A 25,746-nucleotide genomic window follows, 5' to 3' on the forward strand; every position below is an offset into this window, starting at 1 on the left:
CACAGAAAGTGAAACATCAACATGGTTAATCCAGATCTGGAAGAAAAAGAGATCAGACACCTGACGTTTTGGGACAGACGCTGATGTTGTGAGAACAGAGAGAGAGGGGAGATGGGATACAGAAAGGGGGTGTGTCAGATATAGTGTGCCCATGCGAAAGGGACTGAGATGGGTATGTGTGTGTGTGTGTGTGTGTTAGAGAGAGAGTGCTAAAACAGACGCCCGTGCAGGCACGGACAGAATCAAATCTTTTCTGCACCAGGACGGCGGGAAGAAGGATTACTCCTATTTTAGACTCTTTATCCATGCGTCCCAGGGTGAGCACCTTTCTTGTATCTTAAATCAAAGTTTGTGTCTGCGTGCGTGTGTGAGTTGGATTGCTGCGGTGAGAATATGTGTCACTGGATCATGCCAGAAGATGCAGAAACAGCGCTTGCTCGGTGTGTAAACCAGCATCTCTTTCTATTGCCCAAACATAAAAGATAAATGCAGCATCAAGGAGACAGAAAAGCAAGTAAAGAGAGATTAAATGCTTCTGGTAATTAACTGTCCGATCATTTCACATAAATCTAAGCATTAAGAGATGCTATTCACAGTGTTATAGTCTTAATATGTTTTCAGATCTCTTATGAAAGATTGTTCAGAGTGCAATGCATATGACCTTTGTTTGTTTCATAGTGTATAAGATATTGTGTGTTGTCTAAGCATAAGAAAACTGACAGTTGTATACTGTACATCAGTGTGGTTTGTAATGTCCCTGTCCTGCTCTATAAAGTAGTGATTTTGGTAAAGGGAATCTTGTGTGTCTAAAGCATGCAGGGGTTTTTAACCTTTAAAAAGACAAAGAGACACCAAACCTCCCTCCTACCCAGAACCTGCAGCCAACCCTGGGAACCCAAGTATAAAAAAGTTTTTTCCACACTTTATAACATATTTAATAAATAAATAAACAAACAAATAATACATTACATGTTACATATAACATTACATTCTATTCTGCTCTTCGGATCATTACTTAATGTTCATTTTTCGTTCAGAATTTGATATGTTTTAAAAATTTAGAAATAAATATACTTTAGCATAAAAGGATAGTTCACCCAAAAATAAAAACCCTGTCATCATTTACTCAACCTCTTGTCATTTCAAATCTGTATGACTTTCTTTTTTCTGCAGAACAGAAGATATTTTGAAAAATGTTGGTCCCTTGTTTGGTGTCTATACGTATTGAATGGGTACCGCCATTGTTCGGTTACCAACATTCTTTAAAATATCATCTTTTCTGTTCCGCAGAAGAAAGAAAGTTATACAGGTTTGAAACAAGGCTATTTTAGTTTATTAAAATTAAAACTTTGAAAGCATTTCTGTTAATTAAAATCAAATCAAATATTCACCAAAAATAAAAATAAAATAAAATAAAATGTTTGCCTCAGAAATAAACTGAAATAAGTTTAAGGCACTAAAATTCCAATAATAATCAAAAACTAAAATAACAATGCATACATTTTTAGAGCAACATATAAATAATACAATGGCTAAAAATGTAACTGAAATTAACATAAAAAATAAAAACCTAAAAAATAATAGCTAATAAAAAATATTGGTAAAACAAAAACTAAAAACAAAACTATAATTCTGGTTTGGTATGACAAGAGGGTGAGTAAATGATGACAGAATTTTCCCTTTTGGGTGAACTATCACTTTAATTCCATTACAAGATATACCCAATCATGTGAACAAATGTTTATTTGAAATCTGCATCTGGTTACCCAAATCAATGATCTGTTGTCATGTTGTGTATTTCACAGGTTCAGATCCAACACAGAATGTGAAAGTAGACCAGTGACTTTCTGGGATGTAATATCTTGAGAAGTGTGTCAGTATGACCCCTCACAGTCGAGCGCTCCTGCTGGTCTTCAGTTTCTGGCTGTGTGGTAACCTGAGTGCTGTATCTCTAAATAGAGCCCTCTCTTCCACCGACACAGACACAACCGCTAATCCAGCCAGCAGCTCAGCGTGGACGTCATGGCACACCAAAATGGAGATGAATACTCCTACCATCCTCAGTTTATCCACAAAATTATTCAACTCAAAGGAGACCACCAAAGGTCCAGTGACAGCACTTCCGGTCTTACTTTCAGCCTCAAGAGCGCCATGGACCAAAAGTTCTTACCCTAAAATTCCTTTAGACATCCAGAGAGATGAAGAGGGACCTCAAACGGAAGCATTTGATGAGGACAATCTTAGCATGAAAGGCAAAACTGCGCTGTCATTTGAAACTCATTCATTGACAACACTAAAGCCTGATTTAAAACCTCAGACCTGGAGTACAGAGTCCATAACACCTATTGCTTATGCAGAGACATATACATCCCAGATTTCTACCAAACAGGGAACTTACCAGACACCATGGAAGTCCTCTGGTCCTGCTCAGACACCATATGCCAGAGGAACTCTAGATGGTATGAATTTGCCAAGAGGGCTGATAGACTATCTGTGGCCATCTGAGAAAACAAAAGACCTGACAGATGCCCCTACAGGTAATTGAATTAACAATCTTTTAGCACCAACTCTTTATTTCACGACAGAACCATGATATCGTGTGAACAAACATGACCAGTTTAAACCATTATGAATTTCAGTGCTGGCACAGATTGGTTTATACTGGACCAACACATACAGCACAGGGATAATCATGTCACTGTACTTGTAAAATCCAAACTTGTAATCATACGAACACATAATGTCCTTTAGATAAATATACAAACATCCACGGCATGTGTACAGCAGTTCTGTATTCTCAGCTGTTAAACAGCACCATGTGCTCGGCCAAATGTTCCTGAAGCTGCAGTGAAAACATCAGTATTCCAGCAGCGAACAAGCAGTTTATCACTGCAGATGTGGGCCGGCTACACGCCCCCTAGTGACTCACTGTCAAATTCTACAGAATGTGATGTAAAGCTACACATTTAAATCAGATGGAATCAGATTATTCAGGGCTATGAAAAAAAACACAACAGATCTAATGAAAGGATGATGATGAGGTATCGGTTTAGCTGTATGCCTGCAAGATAGCATGAGCTCTCGGTTTCACTTCACTTGTTTAAAACATTTCCTGTATCTCTCTCTTAAATATGTATACAAACAGAAAATCATAACAGTAATAAAAATATCTCCAAGTTAAATAGGGACAAAGTGACCAACCAACTAGTATAGTGATCAAGGTCACAAAGACACATCCTGCAGGTTTTTAACTATTTCATCGTCAAAACCTTTGCAATGTTGCATAAAAATGTACTTACAGTACGTAGAGCACTATAGACGGTTTCAGCGGCAATTAAACAAACGTTATGTGGACCAAACTTAACTTCTGGTAGACCCCCGCAAAGAATCAATAACTATTGAGTAGTTTTATTTTTATTTAATTCATTTAATATACAATATAATATCATGTCTATTTACATGCCTTGTTGGCAGAGACTATTTGCACTAGCCCCCCCCCCACCAATATGTGATTGGAATAGAGAAAGTGAAAGAATGACACCATTTTAAACAGCAACAGTGACATGAGGTGTAAAGTCTTTATAGCTTTGACACGGGAGATCGGGGTTCTTATCCGCCTCTCGCTGAAAACGCTCTTTTACCTTTTTCTATCACATTACAGCATATGTCATAAAGGCATTTGTTTTCAATAAAATTGATTTAAGACTTTAAATGAATTTTTATCCATAAAGTTTAGGTTAAGGTTAAGGTTAGGGGTAGGTGTAGGTGTAGGGCTTTAATATCTCAATAAGCTGCCATCATTTTAATCATTTTTATAAATATAATGATTTACATTTTTGCATAATGTTTAATGCACAACAACACTGAGGTGCAAATAGTAATGTTATCTGCCACTATTTATGAGTACCAATAGCATCTAACTATTATTTCTACTTAATCCAAAGAAAATACAGCTATTTTCGGTTAGTGTAAATAGCATATCGCTAAGAAATGCTGGTATTTTTACTTAATGTAAACAGAACCTACTGCTAATAGTTAGTGTAAATAGTATCTATTAAATACTGCTATAAAATATTATTATAATATTAATATAAAATAATATAACATAAATGTAATATAAAATAAATTGTTATATTATAACTAAATTGTTATATTTTAACCAAACACAGACAGGCGTGTGCGTCCATTGAAACTGTCTATAGACCATTTTGCGAGACGTAAACAACACTGATCCAACATCACTTCCTGTTTATTTATTTAGTTTTCATAAAAGTCCATTTAGCAATTTAATTCATTTTTTAAAGTTCTGTTGGTGGTATGCTTGTGTAGTGTTAAAGAACTGAAACAAGAAGTGCTTCCAGAACAGTATTGTTTACTGTCATGATTCTGCCTCATGTCATGTCTGTCTTGGTCTTGTGGCAGGATCATGGCAGAACCTCTTGTTTGGTGTGGAGAGAAGCACATTATTGTCTGTTACGACATAATGTGCGTTCTCTCCGGTCTCGTCTTTGGCCCCGCCCCTCTCGTTTCCTCGTTTAGCTTTCGGTTTCATCCCGACACCTGCCTATTGTTATCTCCCTTGTTAGTTCCCCTATACCCTTGTGTCTTATGTCCTGCGCTCGTTTGTTTTGGACCATTTGCTTGTTTTCTCCATGTCTTTGAAGACTTTACATTTTGTTCCTGCTCATGATTCTCAATCGAAGTCTAGTCTATGTTTGTTAGTTTATGCCAAGTGTTGTCATAGTCCAGTTTTAGTTAGTTTACGTTCCTGTGTTGTCTGTGAGTATTATCCCTTTGTCCTTGTTGTTTTACCCCCTCGTGGGTCTTTTTGTATTTTTGTTAAAATAAATATTGCTTGTTAACCCCTTAACCGCTGCCTGCATCTGGGTTCTCTTCCTGTGCATCACCCTTGACAGTTTACATCTTGCAGAATGGGCTTTAATGTTTCCTTAGCGTTTCAAGTACCAGTGTTTGTTGTCAGGAGTAAATCTAACTAACAGTTAGAACAAACAATAAAATGATGCTCACGCTTGCCTTACAAACCCCACTATCCACACGATTCTGTTGCGGCTTTAAGTCTATGAGGTAAATTTAATCCTTAGAGGTAGTAACACAACCCCAGATCCTCTGACCTTACATAACACCTGCTTTAAAGTAGTGCTGACTCAAGTTTCATCCCCTGTGTATTCTGAATCATTACTAACGCAGAAACACTTACTGATGATCAATACTAATCAATCAACACTGAAAACAGAAATTAAGTGACTTTGGATCAACAGTGACCACAGGGTATACGTATAAATTAGGAGGTTTTATTTTGAAATACCAGCCTGCTTCATTCAGCCCCCTTTTCACTTGCAGGTAGGTGACATCATTGACAAGTGTGTCAGTTTCTGGGTTTTAAATAGTCACACACAAGAGAATAGCAGAGTCAATGCCCTCTTATCTGTGCTGAATGTGTGTCAGGGAGGATGTGTACGCCCCATTTAAAACAGCCTACTTCCACATTTCATCCAGCTAATAAATCATAGCCTTATCGCTGCTGCCCTCGCAAAAAATACAAGTTATAAAGGTATTTATTACAATCATCATTACAAATTTACACATGTAGTGGATATACAGTAGAATGTACTGGGCCTTATTCCAGGAGGATTTACTGGCGTTAAATTGGTTTCCATTCACGATAACATTCCACCAATAGAACCCAACACATCAGAGACCCACAACAAAAATTACTCTCCATTTTAACCTAAACAATTCCCATTATAACCAATACTAACGTTTCTGTGTAGCTTTTATTTTTTGCAGTTGGGACATAGCGTCTTTACAAAGTTTAACATGAATGCAACATAAAAAACATACAAATGTATTAGAAATTATTCAGAGCCAGTTTCATAACGGTTTAGAATCGAGGCTAGCATTAGATTCAAGAACGAACAGTACTGTAGGCTACGTGACAACACTCAAATCCATTAAACAATTGCATTAATATTGCTTGACTTGTGGTACTACTATGGTTGTCACATTCCATGGTTCATGAAAATGAATAAGGTTTTTATTACTGTAAAAGTATATTAACTATTATTTTTGTGGGTTGATTACCATTTGCATTAGCCTTTTCGTTTTTACTACAGATATCTTAACGTTTGGCTACGATTTCCATTGTTATTGCCGAGGATAAAAGATACAAGTTCACCGAGCACATGCTGACCCAGTCACAGTGCAAGTGCAACCAATCTCGACTTTATGCAGGGCTGCGCAGTCTGATCTGCGCATGACGTCACAGCACAGCGCATTAAAACCCTTGTGACAAGTCACGGAACTCACATTGGTGACAAATGCTTTTGTTTCACACTTGGAAAAATTGTTCGTACAGTATAGCTAAAACTGTGCACACAACCATTTATTAAACATGGTCTGTTGTGTTTTTTGTTAACACACATTCATTTATAATTTTAGTGATGCCTGTCTTATGCACCTTGCGTTATAATTTGTAAGTTAAACGGGGCATCATGGAAACCTTACTTGTTATGATGAATTAATAATATGTGCTTTCATTTAAATTCTTTAAGAGTTTTAAAGTTTCTAGTCTAAACAGGCTAGAATGCAGCATTTTGTTTGTCATGTGCTAACAAAAAAACTTTCTTTAAACTTTGAGACAATTTGCTGTTAACTTTCATTTAGCTTTTCGCAATTCTAAATATGCTGATATAAAATGTCCCTACAACTGGATGTTTTGTTCTGTGATTTCTAGGTGATGACTGGCAAGACACTTCCACAATTCCAAACTGCAACCTGATTGGCCCTGGGATCTGTCAGTCCCCTGATTCCTTGAGGAGTCGTGCAAATAACACCACCTTGTCAACCCCACCTCCTTTGACAGAAACCACACCCCCTGGCATCATAAGCCCACCCCTTGATGCCCTGACCCCACCTCTATTGGTCCCTCTGCTGACCGACTGGAATGCTGCCATGGCCACATGGGGCCTGGCCTGGGAGCTGCAGGTTTACGGGCTCGGCTGCGTGTTCTCCCTCGTGGCCGTGCTTTCCGCTCTCAGCCTGATGTGTTTGCCCTTGCGCTGGCCCTCTGGCTGTGCCTACTTCAGCCTCCTCCACCTCCTCCAACTATTGACAGGTTCGAGCCGGGCCCTGTGGCTGCTCTACGATCCGTACGGCCAAAAAGATCGCATCCCTGCAGGCTTTGCGCGACTGCTGCACGAGGCCGCCTATCCCTGTCTTGCGGCTTCATTTGGCCTGCTGCTGCTACTGCTTACTGCACGTTCTTGCACTCAGCTTCTTTCCCAGAATACCTTGCAGCGCAGCTCCTGCCTGTTGGCAGCGCTGGTCCTGTTGCACGTAGCCGTGGTGATGGTTTCTGTGGCAATCCTGCAACTTTTTCCCACACTTCCAGTTGTGCCCCTAATACCACCCGCAGCCTTCTTGTTGATGTCCGTACTTTTGTCCATGACGTACCTGCTTTTGTACTGCTGCGCTCGTGCAGACGCCAAGCACATCTACCGGCTCAGCGAAAATTCCCCGGAGCGTCCGGCATGCCACGCCAGTCATTGTCCATTTACAGAGGCACGTATGTGGGAGAGGGCAGCCAGGGCAGGGGTCTTCTCTGCGCTCTTTCTCTTAGCATGTGGTGGGCTCAGGTTGTATGCTATGCTTTACGCCGGAGGACTCACCAATGAAGTCATGGTTGGTCTGATGCCCTGGCCTTGGTGGGCCTTCCAGCTGAGCTGCAGAGTGTGCGAGGCGGGCGTATGTCTGACCCTTGCTCTAATAATAACTCACCCCCTCCTCTGTTGTGGTGTTCCTCTCACCAAGCCAAGTGGCTTCGGCTTGCTTTTCAAAAAGTCACAAATCGAGAGCGCCGCATCTGCAAAAGCCACCATTCTCTCGAGTCGATGCGGATGGTCGCTGCGGCCTGCAGAAAAATTAGGATTGTGCGAGGGCATGGCGCGACGAGAAAGCGAGAGCATTCCACTCTACACTCTGGTGGAGCTCCCACACAGTGAATCCCAAGGATTGGACTTCCACTATCCCAACAGCCCTCAGCACAAGCTCTCTACCCAAACCGCAAACAAGGGCAGGGCATCCCATTCACCCTCCTTCGCCAGCCTGGATGCCGATTCTACGGCAGATCTGCGGCCTCCTTCTCCTATCGACCTACGACGTAGCATCGATGAAGCTCTGAACAGCGAGGCTCTCTTTCAACACAGCTTGTTCGGCTCTTCCCAGCTCTCTCTTAGCACCCGTGGGCCACCGGATGGACAGCCCTGTCGGGGAAACTCAACAGCCGAACCCAGCCTGTATCGTACTGCCTCTTGTGGGGATGTGGACCCCCCTACCGTACTCACCCGACCCCGGCAATGGAGCACTATCGCGGGGAGACCGTCTGTCAGTGGAGGCCAGGATTCAAACTATTGCAGAAGGTTTAACTCAGAACAGCAGTCGCAGAACAGCGTACACAGGGGCTCTCAGCCAGGGCTGCAATTCCAGAGACGGTACAAGACCTTGGGTTCAACTTCCTCCAAAGGGAGTCTAGATGTAGAGACACATTCGCATGCTGATGAGCTGGCCGTTCAGGCTGAATTCATTCATGTATGCAGGCAAATAGATGCTCTGAGTGTCAGCAGTGATACCATTGAGCTGTAGTTTAACAGTGGAGATGATGCCCAACCTGCAAGATGTTAACAAAAGTTCAAAAGACTTTATTATGACGCAAAAGATGGGATTTTTTTAGAGAAGAATTTGCTGGCGCATACTTAAAAGAAAACTCTTAGGACAATGAAGTTGTCAACAACAACGAGTTTTATTATAGTGAAAGTGTAGCAACCATGTTTTTAAAATGGATTGACTATTATTTATATTAACATAAACTATAGTTATTGTGGTGGAAACATGTAAATAACTGCAACGTGACATGGAATCCTCTGAACCACGGATTGACAGTTTTTTCAGAAATTACTTCCATACTTGACATAGGCTACAGTCTATCACATTTAACCTTGTTTAAACGCTTGGATTGACTAAAAGACTTATTCAAGATAATTTAAAGGAGAAGGGTATACATAGAGCTTTTGAGTACCTTTCAGCAATAAAGCTAGCACTTATGAACATGTTTTATAATAAGAAGTCGGTCAGAGTGTTTTGATTCCACTAGAGACTTACATTCATTGCAACATTATTATTGCAGCAGCAAACCCAATGAAACTGTGGCAGCTCTGTCTCTTGGGTAACTTTTTTCTGGATTAAGACATTGATGTCCTGTTGGCACATAGACTTATGGGGAAAAGTATTAAACAAAAGACTGCATTAAGACAAAACAATTATTCTTGCTATTTTATTTAATCAGCGATTGTATTTAAATGCCATCTGCTTTTGTTTAGCTGTTTTTTCTTTCCTTTACGTTCTTTACTTTGTTTCTACAGACTATGTCACTTTTTCTTTTAAAAAAAGGGTCATAGTTAAAAATGTTTTTTTTTTTTTGTAAAAAAAAAAATACTGGATAAAAGTCAAAGATATAGTCAGTATTTAACTTCCAAGTTATGTTCACTGTATTGCACTCTCTTTCTAAGTTTTAAATAGCATACTATTATATTTATTACACTTCTATGTATACAGTTTGGTAATTTTCTGTATACAAGGAAGACCTGAATTTGCTCAAATGTGCTCGACAGTAAAATACACACAGTATGGATAATTGCATTACACAATGCAATGCATCTAACTGAAACCATATTTTTATTATTTGTTATTTTTACTAGTGGTGTATTGTGGTGCACATTATTTAATCAGATAGACAAAGTGTATGTTTTCAACAAAACAGGATTAAAAATGCCAAATTACTATTTTAAACTGGCTCTATTTAACCATGCATATAATGAAGTTCTTTTACATCAGTGTATCATACTATTGCTAAAATGTTCCTCATTAAATAATATGCATCATTTTAGAAAATATACTGTGGCAGGACTCCGTGTGATCAATCTGCAGTGGGCAATACACTTAGGCTTTTTGAACACATCCTCAATCTTTACAAGCCATTTTGGTGGATCAATACTGCCCCCTATTGGTTGTGAAGTCGTAAATACATGAGAGTTCATACCAATTTATGCCACTACCATCTTTATTAATGCAAATCCTTGTGATTGACAGTTTTAGCATCCCGTACAGCAGTAGAATAAACAGCTAAAAAAACCAGACAGAGCAATAATCACCTTTCACATCCCTGTCTTGAGATTATTTACTCTATATCCCATCACATTTTGGCTTTATGTGTCTGCTCAACACAATTTAAACCTTTAAAAATTCTAGAGGTGCTTCTCACATTCTTTCCGCTTACTAAAAACACATTAAACTATGTGGCAATAAAATCCTCTTATTTACATTGCTCTTTATGCATCTGTCTTTATAAAATGGTATCTAAATATATCTAAAAAATTAAGAAATTATTCTAGTCTTGGACATTTGGAGACAAACAAAATTAAGACTATGAAATACAGTTTTTCTTCTATGAGACAGGATCATTTTATCCAGAATCAGATATACTTTTAACCGTGTTCACATTCTGACCTTGTAAACGCTCAAATGTTTACTTTTATACAGTAAAATGTGTAATATATGTATGCAAATGCTTTTTTGAATGTTTTCTGATGCAGATGTGTAAAGCTATGAAATAAAGTTATGGCGGTCTCTAGTGTCTGTACCGTGTTGACTAGAGTAAGGCGTGTAATAGTAAAGTATTCCTGATTTTCATCACTCTAGTAGCTAACTTACTCATGATGTGAATTATAGTGAATTGTGACCTGAAAAGAGAAAGGTATTTCTTTAACATACCTTAAATCTGAATTCATAACACTCTAATGGCAATGTGGTACGCACATAATTACCCATAGTGCCTCACAGAAAGTATTATTGCTAATAAAATAAAATACAAATTCAAGATCTTAACAAAATGACTAACATCTACCTCTGCTAAATCAAAGCTAATGAAAACATACTGTACCCTGTATACACATTCTCTGACACACACACATGATGATTATGTAGTACATTCATAGAATTTTGAAAATAATCTCTCCACTGCCACATCTAATTTCTTACAGGGAAGCCCGGAAACAAATAAGATAAAGAGCATCAGAGTCAGTACATTCAGTTCTATGTGAATGTGTATGTTTTTTCCCAGTGTGAAGAATTCTGTATTTTGATGGGCTCAGCTTTTATTCATAGTTTCAGCTGCTGTGATTGGTGACGGCTGGTGATGGAACGTTGGGTCCGGATCTTATTTGCCCCTTGTTGCCCGCCTCAGTATAACCGCTTCTCATAACTGACGGAACAGAAAAAAAAAACGTATTATATAACAGTCATGAGATGCTTTATTGATATTACATTGGTCAGAGTTAGACAAAAAAAAAATTACGTTACACACCCTATGAAAGGAATAGTTCACCGAAAAAATCTCATTAAAAGTTATTTTTTCCTTCCTTTTTTTGCCATCACATACCAAACTGACTTTTAAAGCTGCAATCCATAACTTTTGCCTTTTGAAACGTTACTTTACATCCTTATCTTTTCTTTGATTTTAAACATATCACAGCCATATCGTACCCGACAGCTCAACTTATGAATCGTTATTAGAAGCTTACCGTTTTGAATTGCCGTAAGGTAAGGAGACAAATTTTTACATACTTATGTTTTAGCCAAAAAAGTGCAGCTTTAAAAATGAGCACTTGAAAAATTCTTTACAACAAGTCACGTTTAAAACGACATGAAGATAAGTCTACATTTTCAGGTGAACTATTCACTTAAAGTAGCAATAGGTTTGTCAGTGTTTCTTTCCAGATCATTTCAAAGGTACTGTATGACAAGTCCCAAAGAAAGTGTTTTGAGTAAACAGCCACAGCGGGACACTGGGATAGTGGACACTGTCTACATGACATGAGAGAAAGAGGAAACTACATCAGATGAGATACGCCGTCTCGATGCCCCCTAAAGATCCCAGACCTTACCGCTCTTTCCAACACAATCCCCTCCACCAGAACTCAAAAGCTTTATTATAAGAGACATAAGGACTGGATACTTACATGGCACAAAAGAATATCTATGATGACAGCATAAGAGAAAAGAAGGAAAGACATTTTCACATGAAAGCTCTTTTCCATGACTTTGTATGTAGGATTGGTTTGGGGGTGTCGGGGAGACACTTAAAAAAACACAAAGACGGGATTGCCAAATTTCTGACCGCTAGACTGAAGTTGAATAAAAAATGTGAAATCAGCCATTCTGTTGAGGGTATATGCTGTGAGGAAAGGGACGATGACGGGTCAGGTGGGTGGGGTTAAATCGTGAGTGGGTGGAGACTTACGAATGCAGGCCATGAACTCCGCCCTCAACCTGCGCAGACATGGTCCTCTTCTCGAATTTCAGCTCTCCGGAATACATCATCGATCTATATAACGCAAGGGAGATTTACACAGACGAATGCAAGCATGGAGACAAACCCTGACAGATTGGTCTGTATTCCCAAGAAAAGCATACTGTATATGTGACCCTGGATGACAAAACCAGTCTTAAGGGTCAATTTTTCAAAATTGAGATTTTTACATCATCTGAAAGCTGAAGAAATAAGCTTTCTATTGATATATGGTTTGTTAGGATAGGACACTATCTGGCGGAACAACAACTGTTTACAAAGCTGGAATCTGAGGGTGCAAACAAATCTAAATATTGAGAAAATCGCCTTTGAAGTTGTTAATCAGAGGCACTATAGCAGGCCATCCACTCACAAAAATAAAGTTTTTATACATTTACGGTAGGAAATTTATCAAATATCTTCATGGAACATGATCTTTACTTAATATCCTAATGATTTTTGGCATAAAAGAAAAATCTGTCATTTTTACCCATACCCTGTATTTTTGGCGATTGCTAAAAATGTTCCCGTGCTACTTAAGACTGGTTTTGTTGTCCAGGGTCACATATCTACTGCTACAATTGATTAAAATGTCTATTAAGTGTTTCTCTCACCGCAGAATGGACAGGCTCTTTGCACCAATATCCTGGCAGCCATGTTGGATTCCGGTGATGAGGTACGGCGCAAACTTGTGTATTGAGCCTTTATCTTGAACTGAGCCCGACACTCCCTGAGCGACCTTCACCTTGTCACCCTCACTGTAACACACAAACAAAAATCCTTCATTGTCCTTCAAATGTACTACCACAAAATATACATTTCTATTTATTAACATCTTTATGTACACATGCATTTATGTGACTATAATGTGTCCTCGTCTGAGTTACATTGTAAAGAAAAAACAGCCATAACTGGTTTATTGAAACGCTAAAAATACAAAAAGGTTGAGGGATAGGTTTAGGCAATAAAAAATATTAGTTTGGAATAAAAACAATGAAAAGTCCTTCCAATGATCAAATGAGTCACCTGAAGTAGCGCTTCTGGCTGTTGTTATTTTTCTCCATGGCGTCCAAAGATCCCATTCCGCGATACTTCTTCAGTCGTATGCCGTCCGAGAAAAAATACTCACCTGGCGCTTCTGTGGTTGCTGCTAGCAACGAGCCCATCATCACTAAAACAAAACAAGCAGAAGGGAAGGGCACAGTCTGAAGACGACAGTAAAATGTTGGCAAACAAATCGCTGCCAATAATAACAATGATCGTTCAGGCAAATCAGCCAGAACGAAAAAACACACACCTGTGGACGCTCCCAGCGCGAGGGCTTTGACAACGTGCCCAACCGTTTGAATGCCACCGTCTGCAATGACTGGAACTCCGAAACGACGGGCGTACTCGGCCACCTTATACACGGAGGTGCCCTGTGGCCTCCCGCATGCCATCACTAAAAATACACAAATCACACAATGTACATTTCTACTAAACCCTTGTTTATTCATTATTTTTAATCATTTAACTAAATAGGAACTTTGAACCGATGGCTATTGTTCTGGACTAAAATATTAACAATACTATAAACCAGGGGTTTTTAAACTGGGGACTGGGGACCCCCAGGGGGCCTAACACAATGTTCTAAGGAGAACATTTTTGAGAAAGATTATTACAGTTTCACAATACAATTTCACACTTACTATTTGTCTAACAGTATAAATGGTTCTTTATACAAAAAATTGACATGTAGAAAGGGGGTCCCTCGCAAAAGGTTTACCATATTTGGGGGTCATTGGCATGAAAAAATTAAAAACCCCTGCTATAAACTATTCGTTTTTATATTTTATTAAAAGCATTAATTAAAATTATAAAGCATTATTATCAGGGTGGCCAGATCCCGCTGAACTGTGCTACTTTTAAACTTTTGCCATAAGTTGTTTTTTGTTTCCCAGTTTAAAGGTAAATGCATTTTGTTCAGCTGTCATTCTTAAATGTTCATAATTATTACTATACAGTGATTTTCATTAAGAAATTGTGTGTAATGCATAACAGTGACTGTAATATATATATACGTATATATATTTTTAGGTATGGGTGTGACATACTTTAAGTCTTGGTATTTGGGCTAGAGTTAGTTTAGACAGGCGGTTGGGCTGGTTTGGTTATATAGATCTGGCAACCCTGCTTATTATAGACAGTTTCATCGGACACACCTGCCTGGCCCGAAGTTAACTTCCAAACGATGTTTGTTTATAACAAAACAATTTATTTTATATTCAATTTATATTAATATTAATTTATGTTAATATTTTTTTGTATATTAATTGTATTAAATTACATAAAATTACTCAACAGTTATTGATTCTTTGCAGAGGTCTGCCAGGAGTTAAGTTTGGGCCAAATAACGTTTGTTTATGTTGTTGCCGCTGAAACGTCCATAAAGCATTTCCACAACTTCTATCAATCTTCAGGGAACTTTTAATACATTTCAAGAGCTACGCCAGAAACACACACACACACACACCTTCCTGTGTTATACAGATGGATCCACAGCCCATGCCCACTCTCAAAGCATCAACACCTGCATCTATAAGATTCTTCGCCTGAGCAGCGGTCACCACTGTGTGGAAGAAAATCAAAGGGTAAAAAATGTAAAGCAAGTTATTAACTCAGATCCTGGAGGGCCACTGTCGTAAGTTTTGCTCGAAAACACACAAGTATTTTATAATATCTTCAAAGTGACAGTTGTGGAGTTCATAGGGTTCAACTCAAAAAGAACTCACCATTTCCTCCAACCACTTGTAGGTCTGGATACTTCTGCTTGATGTAGTTTATCATGCTGATTTGAAACACTGAGTTTCCTTGAGAGGAGTCCTGAAACAGAGAAGCCATCACACATCCAGATCACCTGATTCACCTCAAAGTTAAGATCAAACCATGCATTTTACACATTTTAGTCTGGGACTAGCCTTAAGCCTTATCTGTGAAACCAGGCATCTAAATTTATATACGTTTTAAATTCTTACAGTTATGTTTCAAACTGCTTTTGCTTAATGTATTGATTAAATTTGCATTGAGTATATATACACAGCAAAAAGAAAACTGGATACGTAAATAATAATGAAACATAATTGTAGTACATTTAAATATGTAAATAATAAATATTCCGAAACTTTGTTTGAAACACACTAAGAACATTATGCAAATACTAAAACCTGTATTTCACTTATTTATTGATTGTGTACGTGTGTGTGTTAAGCTCTTACTCTGAACATTACATCTCTCACAAACAGCTGGTGTCACTCTACCCTGCAGAATGTAGGTCCAACCCTTCCTAGAAAACACCTGTCAGTACTTTCAAACTAAATCCAAATAACCCGATTAGCTAGATCAGGTGTGTTTGAGACAGAATGAAACCTAAAGGTGATTTTGGCCTTGTTCACACAAAACATAAATCAAATTTATTTTTATAATAAGACTGACTGTCCACATCATTAATGCAGGAGAATGGGAACGCAAGCACATGGATAAAGGTTTTTTTGTCATCAAGGGGGTGTCATCGAGGGGGGATAACGCAACGCTGTCCGGCCTCTGTGATGAAGGAATTCCTAAATCCATCTGTACACCGAGGGGTCGGCGAGCACACCCTTAATATTCTGTCCCGGGACCCATAAATACCAGCGACAGCTCTGCTATCTACCACAAGTCTGGCCTGCTAAATTAACATACCAAGCCACAGATCAACCTCTTTTCTTAGAAAGAAAACAAACTCCAAAGCAGTTTTACAGGATCATAGAGTACATCATACATGTATTGTATTGTTTATTCAAAATAAATGCCCTAGATTGTGACATCATATCTCATCCTGCATAATTCAGTTCCCACCCTGCCCTAAAACATCTGGCAGTATTTCAAACACACAAAGAACTTGAATAGTTAGTTCAGGTGTGTTTAATTCAAGACACACAACTAGGGATGCACCGATATCGTTTTTAAAAGACCGAGTACGAGTACCGATATATAATGTACAATAATGTTAATAAACCAGTATCTTACTGGTACATTTTCTTTTTTTCTTTTGTTTTTAGGTCTACTTAAATTTAAGTACTATTTTTTAATCAAGTTCTATTTTTTAAGATAAGTAGCACAATTTTACTAACACATTTACATCAGTTTACTAAAGTAAACAATATACTCTGTGGTCAAATTATAAAAAAAATTAAGGGGGGTGGTGTGGTGAAATGTGAGTGTATTATAACTTGTTCAAGTCAACCGGATTTTTATTTCGACGGGACGCCGCAAAGAGCGTTTGTTTAAGTTAAACCGGACTTTTATTTTGACGGATCGCCGCAAATGGTGTTTGTTTATGTGTTCGTGTCCTCGTGCAGTGAAACGCTGGCGCTGAAAGCTCCACAAGCACAATGCGTTCGGTACACGCAACCGCACCGCTCTTTCACACACGGTAACGCAAAACAAGCAGAATACACATTTAAACAGTATCTGAATATTTCGTTAACTGTTACGTTAACTGTTCAGCGCTAATTTCTTGTTAGGAAATGCCTGGATTCCTCAATTACGTCCGCGTTTTCCGCATTGCGGAAATCATAGGGCTCTATGTATGTCACGTGAGGTATCGGTCTTTGGTATCGGTGTGTACGAGTACATGAGCTTGGTATCGGTGCACCCCTACACACAACATACACAACATAAACGCTCACCCATTCCTATTAGAACCCACCAGAACGATCACGTCCACCCCGGCCTGCATGAGCAGATCCAGCCGGTACTTGTCGTCCTCTCGGGTGCCGATGGCAGCTCCACACAGCAGCTGTTTGCGAGAGTCTTTGGAGGCTAGAGGATAATCTCTGTTCTTCTTCAGATCAGTGCGAGCGATGATGGCCACGAGCTCATCGCTGTCATTTACTATAGGCAGTTTACCTGAGATGTTAAGTGAATAAAAACGTCAATAAAGAACATGCAGACAGATTTTAAATGCTTTGTTAGGGCACCTAAACAAGTCCGTTTTTTTATCTAGCACTTTCACAATGCACATTGATTTAGAAAAATGTTGTTGTCTTAATGTGTTAAAGCCGGGGGGGAATCTTTTACTCATCCTCGTGTCATTCCAAATCTGTATGACTTTCTTTCGGCTGCAGAACAAACAATAAGATATTTTGAAGAACGCTTGTAACCAAGCAACATTGGCGAATACGTGTTTTTCTGTGTCTTTGGTGTGTTATAAGTTGCTCATGCATGTATGCGTGCATTAAAGTTGCAAAAATTAAAGTGTCGGCACAAAAGATGCATTCTATCTAAAAGCGAATGCTCACCCAGACCTGCCTGAAACGCCTCGTGTAACCACACCCCCACAAATCTACGTCAGTTCGTGGTATGATTTGACTAAGACCCCCCAAATGTATACGCAAGTAAGGTGGGCGTACCTGTCAGTACAATTGCTTTGGAACCTGATGTTCCAAATATGGTAAGAGGCGTTACATTTCCTTCACACGCTTGCAGTATTCGACCAATCACTACGCACTGGTTAACTGGCCAATCATAGCACACCTCGCTTTTCAGAGCCATGAGCTTTGTAAAAAATTTGCGTGTTTCAGAGAGGCGGGGCAAAGAGGACATACAAACATGCACGGTATGTGGAAAATACAGCGTTTTGAACCTTACATTGTGTATTCACATTGCATTACATCTAAAACAAACGATAATATTTGTTTTAGCCGTGTCATATGACCCCTTTAAACAATCTCAGATGCAATCTTTTTTGCTTCAGTATCACGTTCCTGTATCCTAAGTCTCAATCGTATGTAATCCTCATTTGTAAATCGCTTTGGATAAAAGCATCTGCTAAATACATGCAAATATGATTGAGATTAGTGGTCACACCTTTTTTACTGCGCTGCAAGATGTCATTGGCTTCTTTTAATGTTACGCCGGCTGGAGCGACCACCAGGTCTTCTCTTTTTGTCATTGCCTGAAAGACAGAAGTATTGGGTTATTATTTACAACATTTATGAAGAAAATAACTAATAAAAGAATTCAAAAAACAGTACTATTATGACTATTTAAATGATGTTTATCTACATGATTTATCAGTGTATTTTATATTTAAAAAATGATAATCTTTCATCAAAATCCCAATTTCTGGATGCGATGTAGCTTGCCTTCGAAAGCATCTGCCAAATTCATAAATGTAAATGTGTTAACTGGAAATACAAATGCTGGTGTGTGGCTTTCAATATTTAAAACATTATGAGAATTTGAACGATTTTAAAACAAAGTTACATATCACAAACCTCTTCCAGCGGCCTGTCATAATCTTTCTCTGACAGAAAGTCGATGTCTCGTGACGTAACAATGCCCACCAGTTTGCTGCCCATCTTGCCTGTTTCTGTAACCGGGATGCCGGAGAAACCATGGCGAACCTTTGCTTCAAACACATCACCGACCGTGTGTCGTGGACTCATCACCACGGGGTCCGTGATGAAGCCCTGCTCAAATTTCTACCAGTAAAAACACAGGACATTCTCATTACGAAACATTTACTGGTTTTAGAATGTTATGCATGTCATTTAATAACTGCAGGCATAATGCTAATTTAAGGTAGTACATTGTTCATTTACAAATCTAATTTACAATGCACGTACTAAACGTTTGACTAACCTTGACTCTCCTGACTTCGTTGGCCTGGAATTCAGGTGTGCAGTTATGATGTATGATTCCTATTCCACCCATAAGCTACAAGGCAAACCAGTTAGTAAAATTTGCAAGCGCTCGCTGTTTAATACATGCAAGGAGCAAGTGAAATTCCATCAGTGTGTGTAACTTACAGCCATTGCGATGGCCATGGAGGACTCAGTGACTGTGTCCATTGGAGAGGAAATGAGCGGCGTCTTCAGAGTTATCTTCCGGGTCAGGGCAGAGGTCAAATCCTAAGACATCATGATGCATGACAGTCATACACACACAAAAAAGAAAAAATGCACAAATTGTCTGTGTAAACTAGGGGCTTAGTGTCCTATGGATGTTTTAATAACACTATCTAACCCAAATATTTTTTTCTTATTGACACTCAAAAGGATGAAGTCAGACTGTGTTTTGTGTGTTGCTAATGTTTCTTTAAGGTGTTTATCAGATGTCAGTGAACATTTTTAAATGCTCTTAATACACATAAGGGCTGTTGGCTCGCAGGGACCCGGGTTTGAGCCCGATCAGGGTCATGTCCCGATCCCACTTTGACCACGTACTTTCATTTCAACACTTAAGGGTCCTCTTAAGAATAAAAGCAAAAAGGCTCTAAAGATACTTTAAAAATGTATAAGTAGTTATGTATTATATAATTATTATGTATTATAGTATTATATATATTATGTATTTATATTTTGACATTTCCCAAAAATGTCCAGAAATAAAATAATGGTTTTAATGTTCTGAGGCTAAGAATAATATGTACATACAGCCACGTAAAAAGAAAGAGACAATTTCAAAGACCATTTTCAGTTTTTCTGAATATTTATAGTTCTGTGTTCAAATTTTTTAAGTGATAACCTTGATTTTTATCACAGTTTTCATGTGTCTTGTCATGCTGTCAGTCTTTCACATTGCTGTTGGATGACTTTGTCACTCCTGAGGTTTGATTTTGTTGAAATTCAACAGACACTGGACTGGAACGCTCACGACACATCTAGAAATGCTGAAATATGGAATGGTCTCTTCATTTTTTCTGCAGCTGTATATATTTTTTTGCAGGTTCAATTATTACTTCAATGGCACCATTGTAACTATAGTAAACTTCAAGTTGCGTCACTTGGTTTTGTCAACTTAAAGACATGTCATATCTTATTTTACTTCTGTCCTACACCTGTGGCCCATCATTACCCACTGCTCAGCTTAATCTCTTAAGTGCTTTAAAGAAACAGCACGATATCGTGTATATCTACTGTACATCAGCAGGATATTAACCTACAGTAACTGCCCTAAAGGGATAGAAACAAACATTCATCCAATACACACTTACATTTTAAAGAATGTACACAAATACTCAACAGAGATGCAAACACAGTCGAGAGTGTCACATCTTAATCCTACAATATATTAGTTCATAAAAATAGTTAGAAATCACAACAGATTGCCTGGTTTTCACTGAGTCATCATTACTGTAGCTTTAAACTTAGAGGGAACTCAATGTGTATTTAATTAAAAATGTGCTTAAAGTTTTGGTTCCAGGGGGACTGCTATTTGTGTTGTCCTCTGGTCTCTCTCACATCCACACACCTGGTCGTCTCTGCCTGTGATAACATGCCCGGTTCTCCCGAGAACATATAGATGCTAACACAGCCCTCTCATCGGCTTACCGTCAGCACACACACACACACACACACAGAGTCTTCAGCAGATCTTCCTCCTCACTAAAAACTCAAGATCTTATTTTCCATCTGCAGAGCACCTCACATGATTTTTCAATCTAAGTAACGGTTATTAAAAGTAACCCCTCCCACTAAATGGTTCGCTTGCAGTAGTACAGTTGAAGTCTGTGTCGGTTGTGTGCTGTTTACCTGGATGTTAATACTCACCACTTCATCAGATGTGAAGTCAATGAAGCCAGGCAGTATCAGAAAGTCACTGATGGAAAAAGGACAGATGGTAGAGTTGACGTTACGTCAGCAATTTATGAATCAGAACATTATTGAAATTACACACAAAGAGGCTTTTATAAATCACGACATAATAAAAAATAAGCATTATACAAACCAATATTAAGATTATGATTTTTCCAATATGATATTATCTTAGAACATCTTAGAACAAAAGCCCCTGTATGCACAGTATTGTCAACGATGACTGTAATTACTAGATCAAGATCACATTTTCTACAAAATTTGTGCACACTCTGAAAATAGATAACTGAAAGATTGTTTTCAATCACGTGGTTTTGATTAGAATTTAATAGAAATTTGTTTTTATGTGGTCGTTGTTTCAGTAGGCTATGCTAAGCTGTTTCCTTATAATGGACTTCTATGGGGAAGAAACGTGTAACGCGTGATTTATTACTTTTTCCGTTTAATAAGGACTTGTTCTTTTAACAGCAGTTAGTGTTTATAAGGCTTGACAGAAACGTGGGCTTCCCTGGTCGTTGTTTAGGTATGTTAAACCTCGTTAAGCATTTTAGAAAGTCATCCGGCTCGTCTCCTTCCGATCGCAGTTTCAGGTTTACAAGCCATGTTTTCCTCTGTTTCTCAGTCAATAATACTCGCATTTTTCCCCTTCATGAACATCAAATTTTGCTACACAATAAAAACACCTTTTATGGTTTAATCAATTTAAACAATCAAAAACAACGCAAAACATAGGTATTTTGAATTTGTGATAGGATTCAAATCAAAAACATTTTCTCCTATTTTGTGTCCCCCCCACTTCTCAAACCAAAGTTACACCCTTGCTTTAAATACTTCTGGTCTTGACAAAAGAAGGTACAGAGTGTAATCTATCTAAGAATGTGGTTTTGAGAGATATGTTGGTAATGTTCTTAACCATACTGTGTGACTAATAAGTCCACTTCAAATGTTCTACCAATAAGTATCTGACTAAAAACTTTTGGTAAACTTTTGGTATCTAATAAATTATGTAATAAATGAATCGGCTTATTTTACTTTGGTTGATCAATAAAAATTCTTTCATAATAAATACATGTTATTATTAATTTTTGAGTGAAGTAAATTTACATTTAGTCTTTTTGCAAATGCATTTATCCAAAGTGACTTCACACAATCACCAGCAATTTAGAGCGAAATGTTTGAACTTTGTCTTAAAGGGGCAATGAATTAATACAATACAATACAATACAATACAATACAAATTTTATTTATATAGCACATTTAAAAACAACTGGTGTTGACCAAAGTGCTTTACAAAAGCCATAAAAGACAAATATATATAATTTATCTATATAATAAAAAGAACAAAGAACATTAAAACAGGAAAGACAGTGAAAACAGAAAAGCTAAAAAAAATAAAATAAAAAAAAATTGAATTGAATTGAATTGAAGACTAAAAGTGCTAAAATCAGAAATCAGAAATGATTAAATACTAATGAGAATCAAGGAATATTAAAAGCAATTGAGAAGAAATAAGTTTTCAAAGCAGCTTTAAAAATTGACACAGTTTGGGCGGATCTGATGTAAGCCGGGAGACTATTCCATAACTTGGGGCCGACAACCGAGAAAGCACGATCTCCCCTGTTCTTGAGTCTAGTTCTGGGAACAGTTAATAGATCAGAATCACCTGATCTAAGTGATCTTAGCTGTGAGGGTGAATGAAGTAATTCAGATAGATACTGTGGGGCCTGGTTTCGCAAAGAATTAAGACCTCAATTTTAACCCGAGCTTTTGTTATGTAAGAGGGAATGGTATTCAAGCAAACATCCTGTAAGTGTCAGAACTGAAAACGCCCTTGTTACTGAAATAACAACTGTTATTGACACCAGGCTCAGCGAACGCCAGGTCCTGGAATGCACCTATCTATGTCACAGATAGGTTGAACACCGCCTCCACAGAAAAATATCAACGACTACTTCTCTAGCCCCGCCCACTGGTTCGCGAATGACTTAAGCCACACATAGTACACACTCCCGCATTTGTGATGATTGACAAACTTGTAACCATAGCGACATATTTTTCGGCTAAAGATTCGTTTTGTCTGTCAGCTTAAACTAAACTGCTGATATGCGCTGTTTTGTGTTTATGCTCGGAAGGCTACATCACACAGCGCTCTTTTGCTGTGTTGCCATGTTTGTTATTAATAAGCGCTTTTATGCTTGTTGTTTGGTCTTGGATCAAAAAGCCTCAGCACTTAGGTCTTAATAAATGGTCTGTTGCAGATTTTTGGTCTTATAAAATATATATAATTTGCATTTTAAGGTTTGTTTTTGTCTTGCCTTTAATTGCTTATTTTTTCTGTGAAGATCTGGCAACCCTGTCACTTTAGCGAAGGGCTCTCGAGAGCGGCTAGCCCCGTGTCATATGTGCAAAAGTGAGGACTTCTTTCACTGTTATTTTTATTTAGAGCGACCAAGCAACAAACATGCAACAAATCTATCACATGCTATCAGTGTAGTGGGCTACTAATAAACACAAATGTGTAATTTAATGCTTTTATTCAAATATGTCTAGGTTGGTAAACTTCTATAAAAGACAATAACACTTTTCAATTTTTATTAATTTATCGTTTTCTAACTGTAAATATTTTCTCTGATAATCCTGTGGCTTTACAGTTTCCATGTTTCACGGTCTCAACTGTTATCTTTCCCTATATGTCCTCCACTGTCCTGTATTTAACAGTGTCTCTCCCATTGTGTCTGATGAACTCGGGGAAGCCAACCAACCCGGTGACGTCACCGTCAGCGGTACTGCAAGATGGCGGCGCCTTTGCTACAAAACCTATACAAAGGCATCATTTTTTCTTTTAAAGGGTCACACTAATCTGGTTTACTATATCATTTTTGATTGCAGTGGAAACCTATTTAATAAATAATGTTAACTTGACTGGATGGTTCATTTCCACTTTAAAGCTGTATCTTATAATAACGTTCTAAAGTATAAAAACATCAAAACTGTTTAAAGAAGAAATGAAATGGAATGAAAAAGAAAATCAAACCATGTAACAAACCAAACCAAGTGTACAAACCAAGTGTAAAACTTGTTTTAACCCACAGTATGTAGAATCATCAGCAGGAACACACACCACTCTTTTAAAACATAGAATTGCATGTGGTAAGTGGGAGAAAATGTGTTATTATAAGCATAATAAGGTTTTGATTCAGAAAAAACAGATTGGGTGTTTTTGTTTGGCATGAGTTAAGATCCCGTGGAGTATGTGTAAGAAGACACAGTTCAAAATGACCTGCTTCATGTGGCATAATGCTCATAAAACCTCCATTAGACCAGATTAAACATTACAGTGTGATAAAAATAGACACAGAGACCACAGCTGGGCTGAAAAGAGTTATGAGCAGGTTTGTAAAGCAAAAACAAGCTTGTTTTCACATGCACATGGTGCTATCAATGCCAAGGTCATGGGTTTGACCCCCAGGGACACGCAGTTGCTTTGAATAAAAGCATTCGCCAAATGCATGTTGTCAATGCAATGTTTACTACTGCACAAATGTACTACATGCTTTAATGCAAACCACACATTTTAAAAATAAACATGTACTAGAATGGATTTTTATTTCATATTAAAAATCAAGTAAACATGCTCTGATGTCGGTCTCCTAGATAAAAAACAGGGTGGGAATACATGCACGCTGGCTTTTGAATTGTCCCATAAAGATGGGCTGCATGTGTTGGGACCACTGATCAATATAAATGTTTGCGCCCAGAACGCTAAACCAACGGCAGGAGGTGAAGCCACCGGAAGCGATCGCGCCGCCATCTTGGTATGCCCAACCAAGAAGTTTATGTTTATTTTAGGCAGAATAGCGAAGTATAGAAATCAATGTAGGTGAGTTGCACACTGTTGTAATGGCACATGCGTAAATGTTTAGAAATAAAGCTTCATGACTTAAAGAACATATACAGCCTGTGTTTATCTGTATTTAGTTTTCAGAATAAGCACATTTGTCATATGTCTCGTGAGTCTGCTGATCTGATATGTACGCTACTGTAATGAAAATGAAAGTAACTCACTCTATATCTAATAAGATGGGAAAATTCCCGACTTTAAATAATTAACCATTTACATGCTTAAGGCATTTGCGTTAAGAATGTACTATGAGACTTTTCATCTAAAAACGGGGACTGGTAAGTTACTGTTTTATCATTAATACGTGATAATTCCCTATTCATTTTAAAGAACATTTGGGCATACCAACATGGCGGCGCGGTAGCTTCAGTGTAATGACGTCATGAGCAATCCAGTCATTTAAATAGATCAGTGGTTGGGACCGAGCACTTGAGCTCCCCGTTGCTATGGAGACACAGAGAGGGTTGCCATGGAGCTGAGAGATCTCACTGACAGATGTCCAGAGAGATACCTAGCTGGAGTGCATGTGCGTGCACCAGGCTGAAGTACACATGGCAGGACCTGCTTTGAAATGATGCTGTCCTATGATGATAAACGATAAGTCTAACGTATGACACTGCAGAGAATCCATCAGGGATTTTTGGACTTACTTGTATGTGAGACCATCCCCGATAGAAAAGAGCTGCTGGGCAGTGAGTCCATCCTCTGGAACATAACCAGTTCCCCCACTGATTAGGTAATCAGCCATGCTGCAACCATACGCACACGCCAAAAAGAAAACAAACACAATAGATTGTATTAAAATA

The 25,746-nt window shown here is 38.3% G+C and overlaps 2 protein-coding genes across 6 annotated transcripts in view; one reads left to right on the forward strand and one right to left on the reverse strand.

The window, feature by feature from the left end:
• prrt4a (proline rich transmembrane protein 4a) lies at window positions 1-11,042 on the forward strand. The gene is made up of 3 exons (XM_057347792.1): window positions 1-317; window positions 1,806-2,537; window positions 6,755-11,042. Exons 2-3 carry the CDS (start codon window positions 1,880-1,882, stop codon window positions 8,659-8,661), a joined length of 2,565 nt encoding a protein of 854 aa, XP_057203775.1. The 5' UTR covers window positions 1-317; window positions 1,806-1,879; the 3' UTR covers window positions 8,662-11,042.
• Window positions 10,114-25,746, reverse strand: part of impdh1a (IMP (inosine 5'-monophosphate) dehydrogenase 1a) — a 19,580-nt gene continuing 3,947 nt past the window's right edge. For 3 of the 5 annotated variants that reach the window (XM_057347793.1, XM_057347797.1, XM_057347796.1), the window contains exons 2-16: window positions 25,591-25,689; window positions 20,995-21,043; window positions 19,252-19,353; window positions 19,085-19,159; window positions 18,718-18,924; window positions 18,308-18,395; window positions 17,148-17,347; window positions 15,193-15,283; window positions 14,934-15,029; window positions 13,719-13,862; window positions 13,448-13,592; window positions 13,036-13,179; window positions 12,374-12,457; window positions 12,093-12,211; window positions 10,114-11,335 (exon numbers count right to left, since the gene is read on the reverse strand). In XM_057347793.1, coding sequence (XP_057203776.1) covers window positions 11,241-11,335; window positions 12,093-12,211; window positions 12,374-12,457; window positions 13,036-13,179; window positions 13,448-13,592; window positions 13,719-13,862; window positions 14,934-15,029; window positions 15,193-15,283; window positions 17,148-17,347; window positions 18,308-18,395; window positions 18,718-18,924; window positions 19,085-19,159; window positions 19,252-19,353; window positions 20,995-21,043; window positions 25,591-25,689 — 1,738 coding nt within the window. In that variant the 3' untranslated portion in view covers window positions 10,114-11,240. The remainder of the gene's footprint in view (window positions 11,336-12,092; window positions 12,212-12,373; window positions 12,458-13,035; window positions 13,180-13,447; window positions 13,593-13,718; window positions 13,863-14,933; window positions 15,030-15,192; window positions 15,284-17,147; window positions 17,348-18,307; window positions 18,396-18,717; window positions 18,925-19,084; window positions 19,160-19,251; window positions 19,354-20,994; window positions 21,044-25,590; window positions 25,690-25,746) is intronic. The other 2 variants (XM_057347794.1, XM_057347795.1) reach the window with 2 other exon arrangements.

The sequence above is a fragment of the Triplophysa rosa genome, linkage group LG12 (genome assembly GCF_024868665.1).
Source record: "Triplophysa rosa linkage group LG12, Trosa_1v2, whole genome shotgun sequence".
NCBI lineage: Eukaryota > Metazoa > Chordata > Actinopteri > Cypriniformes > Nemacheilidae > Triplophysa > Triplophysa rosa.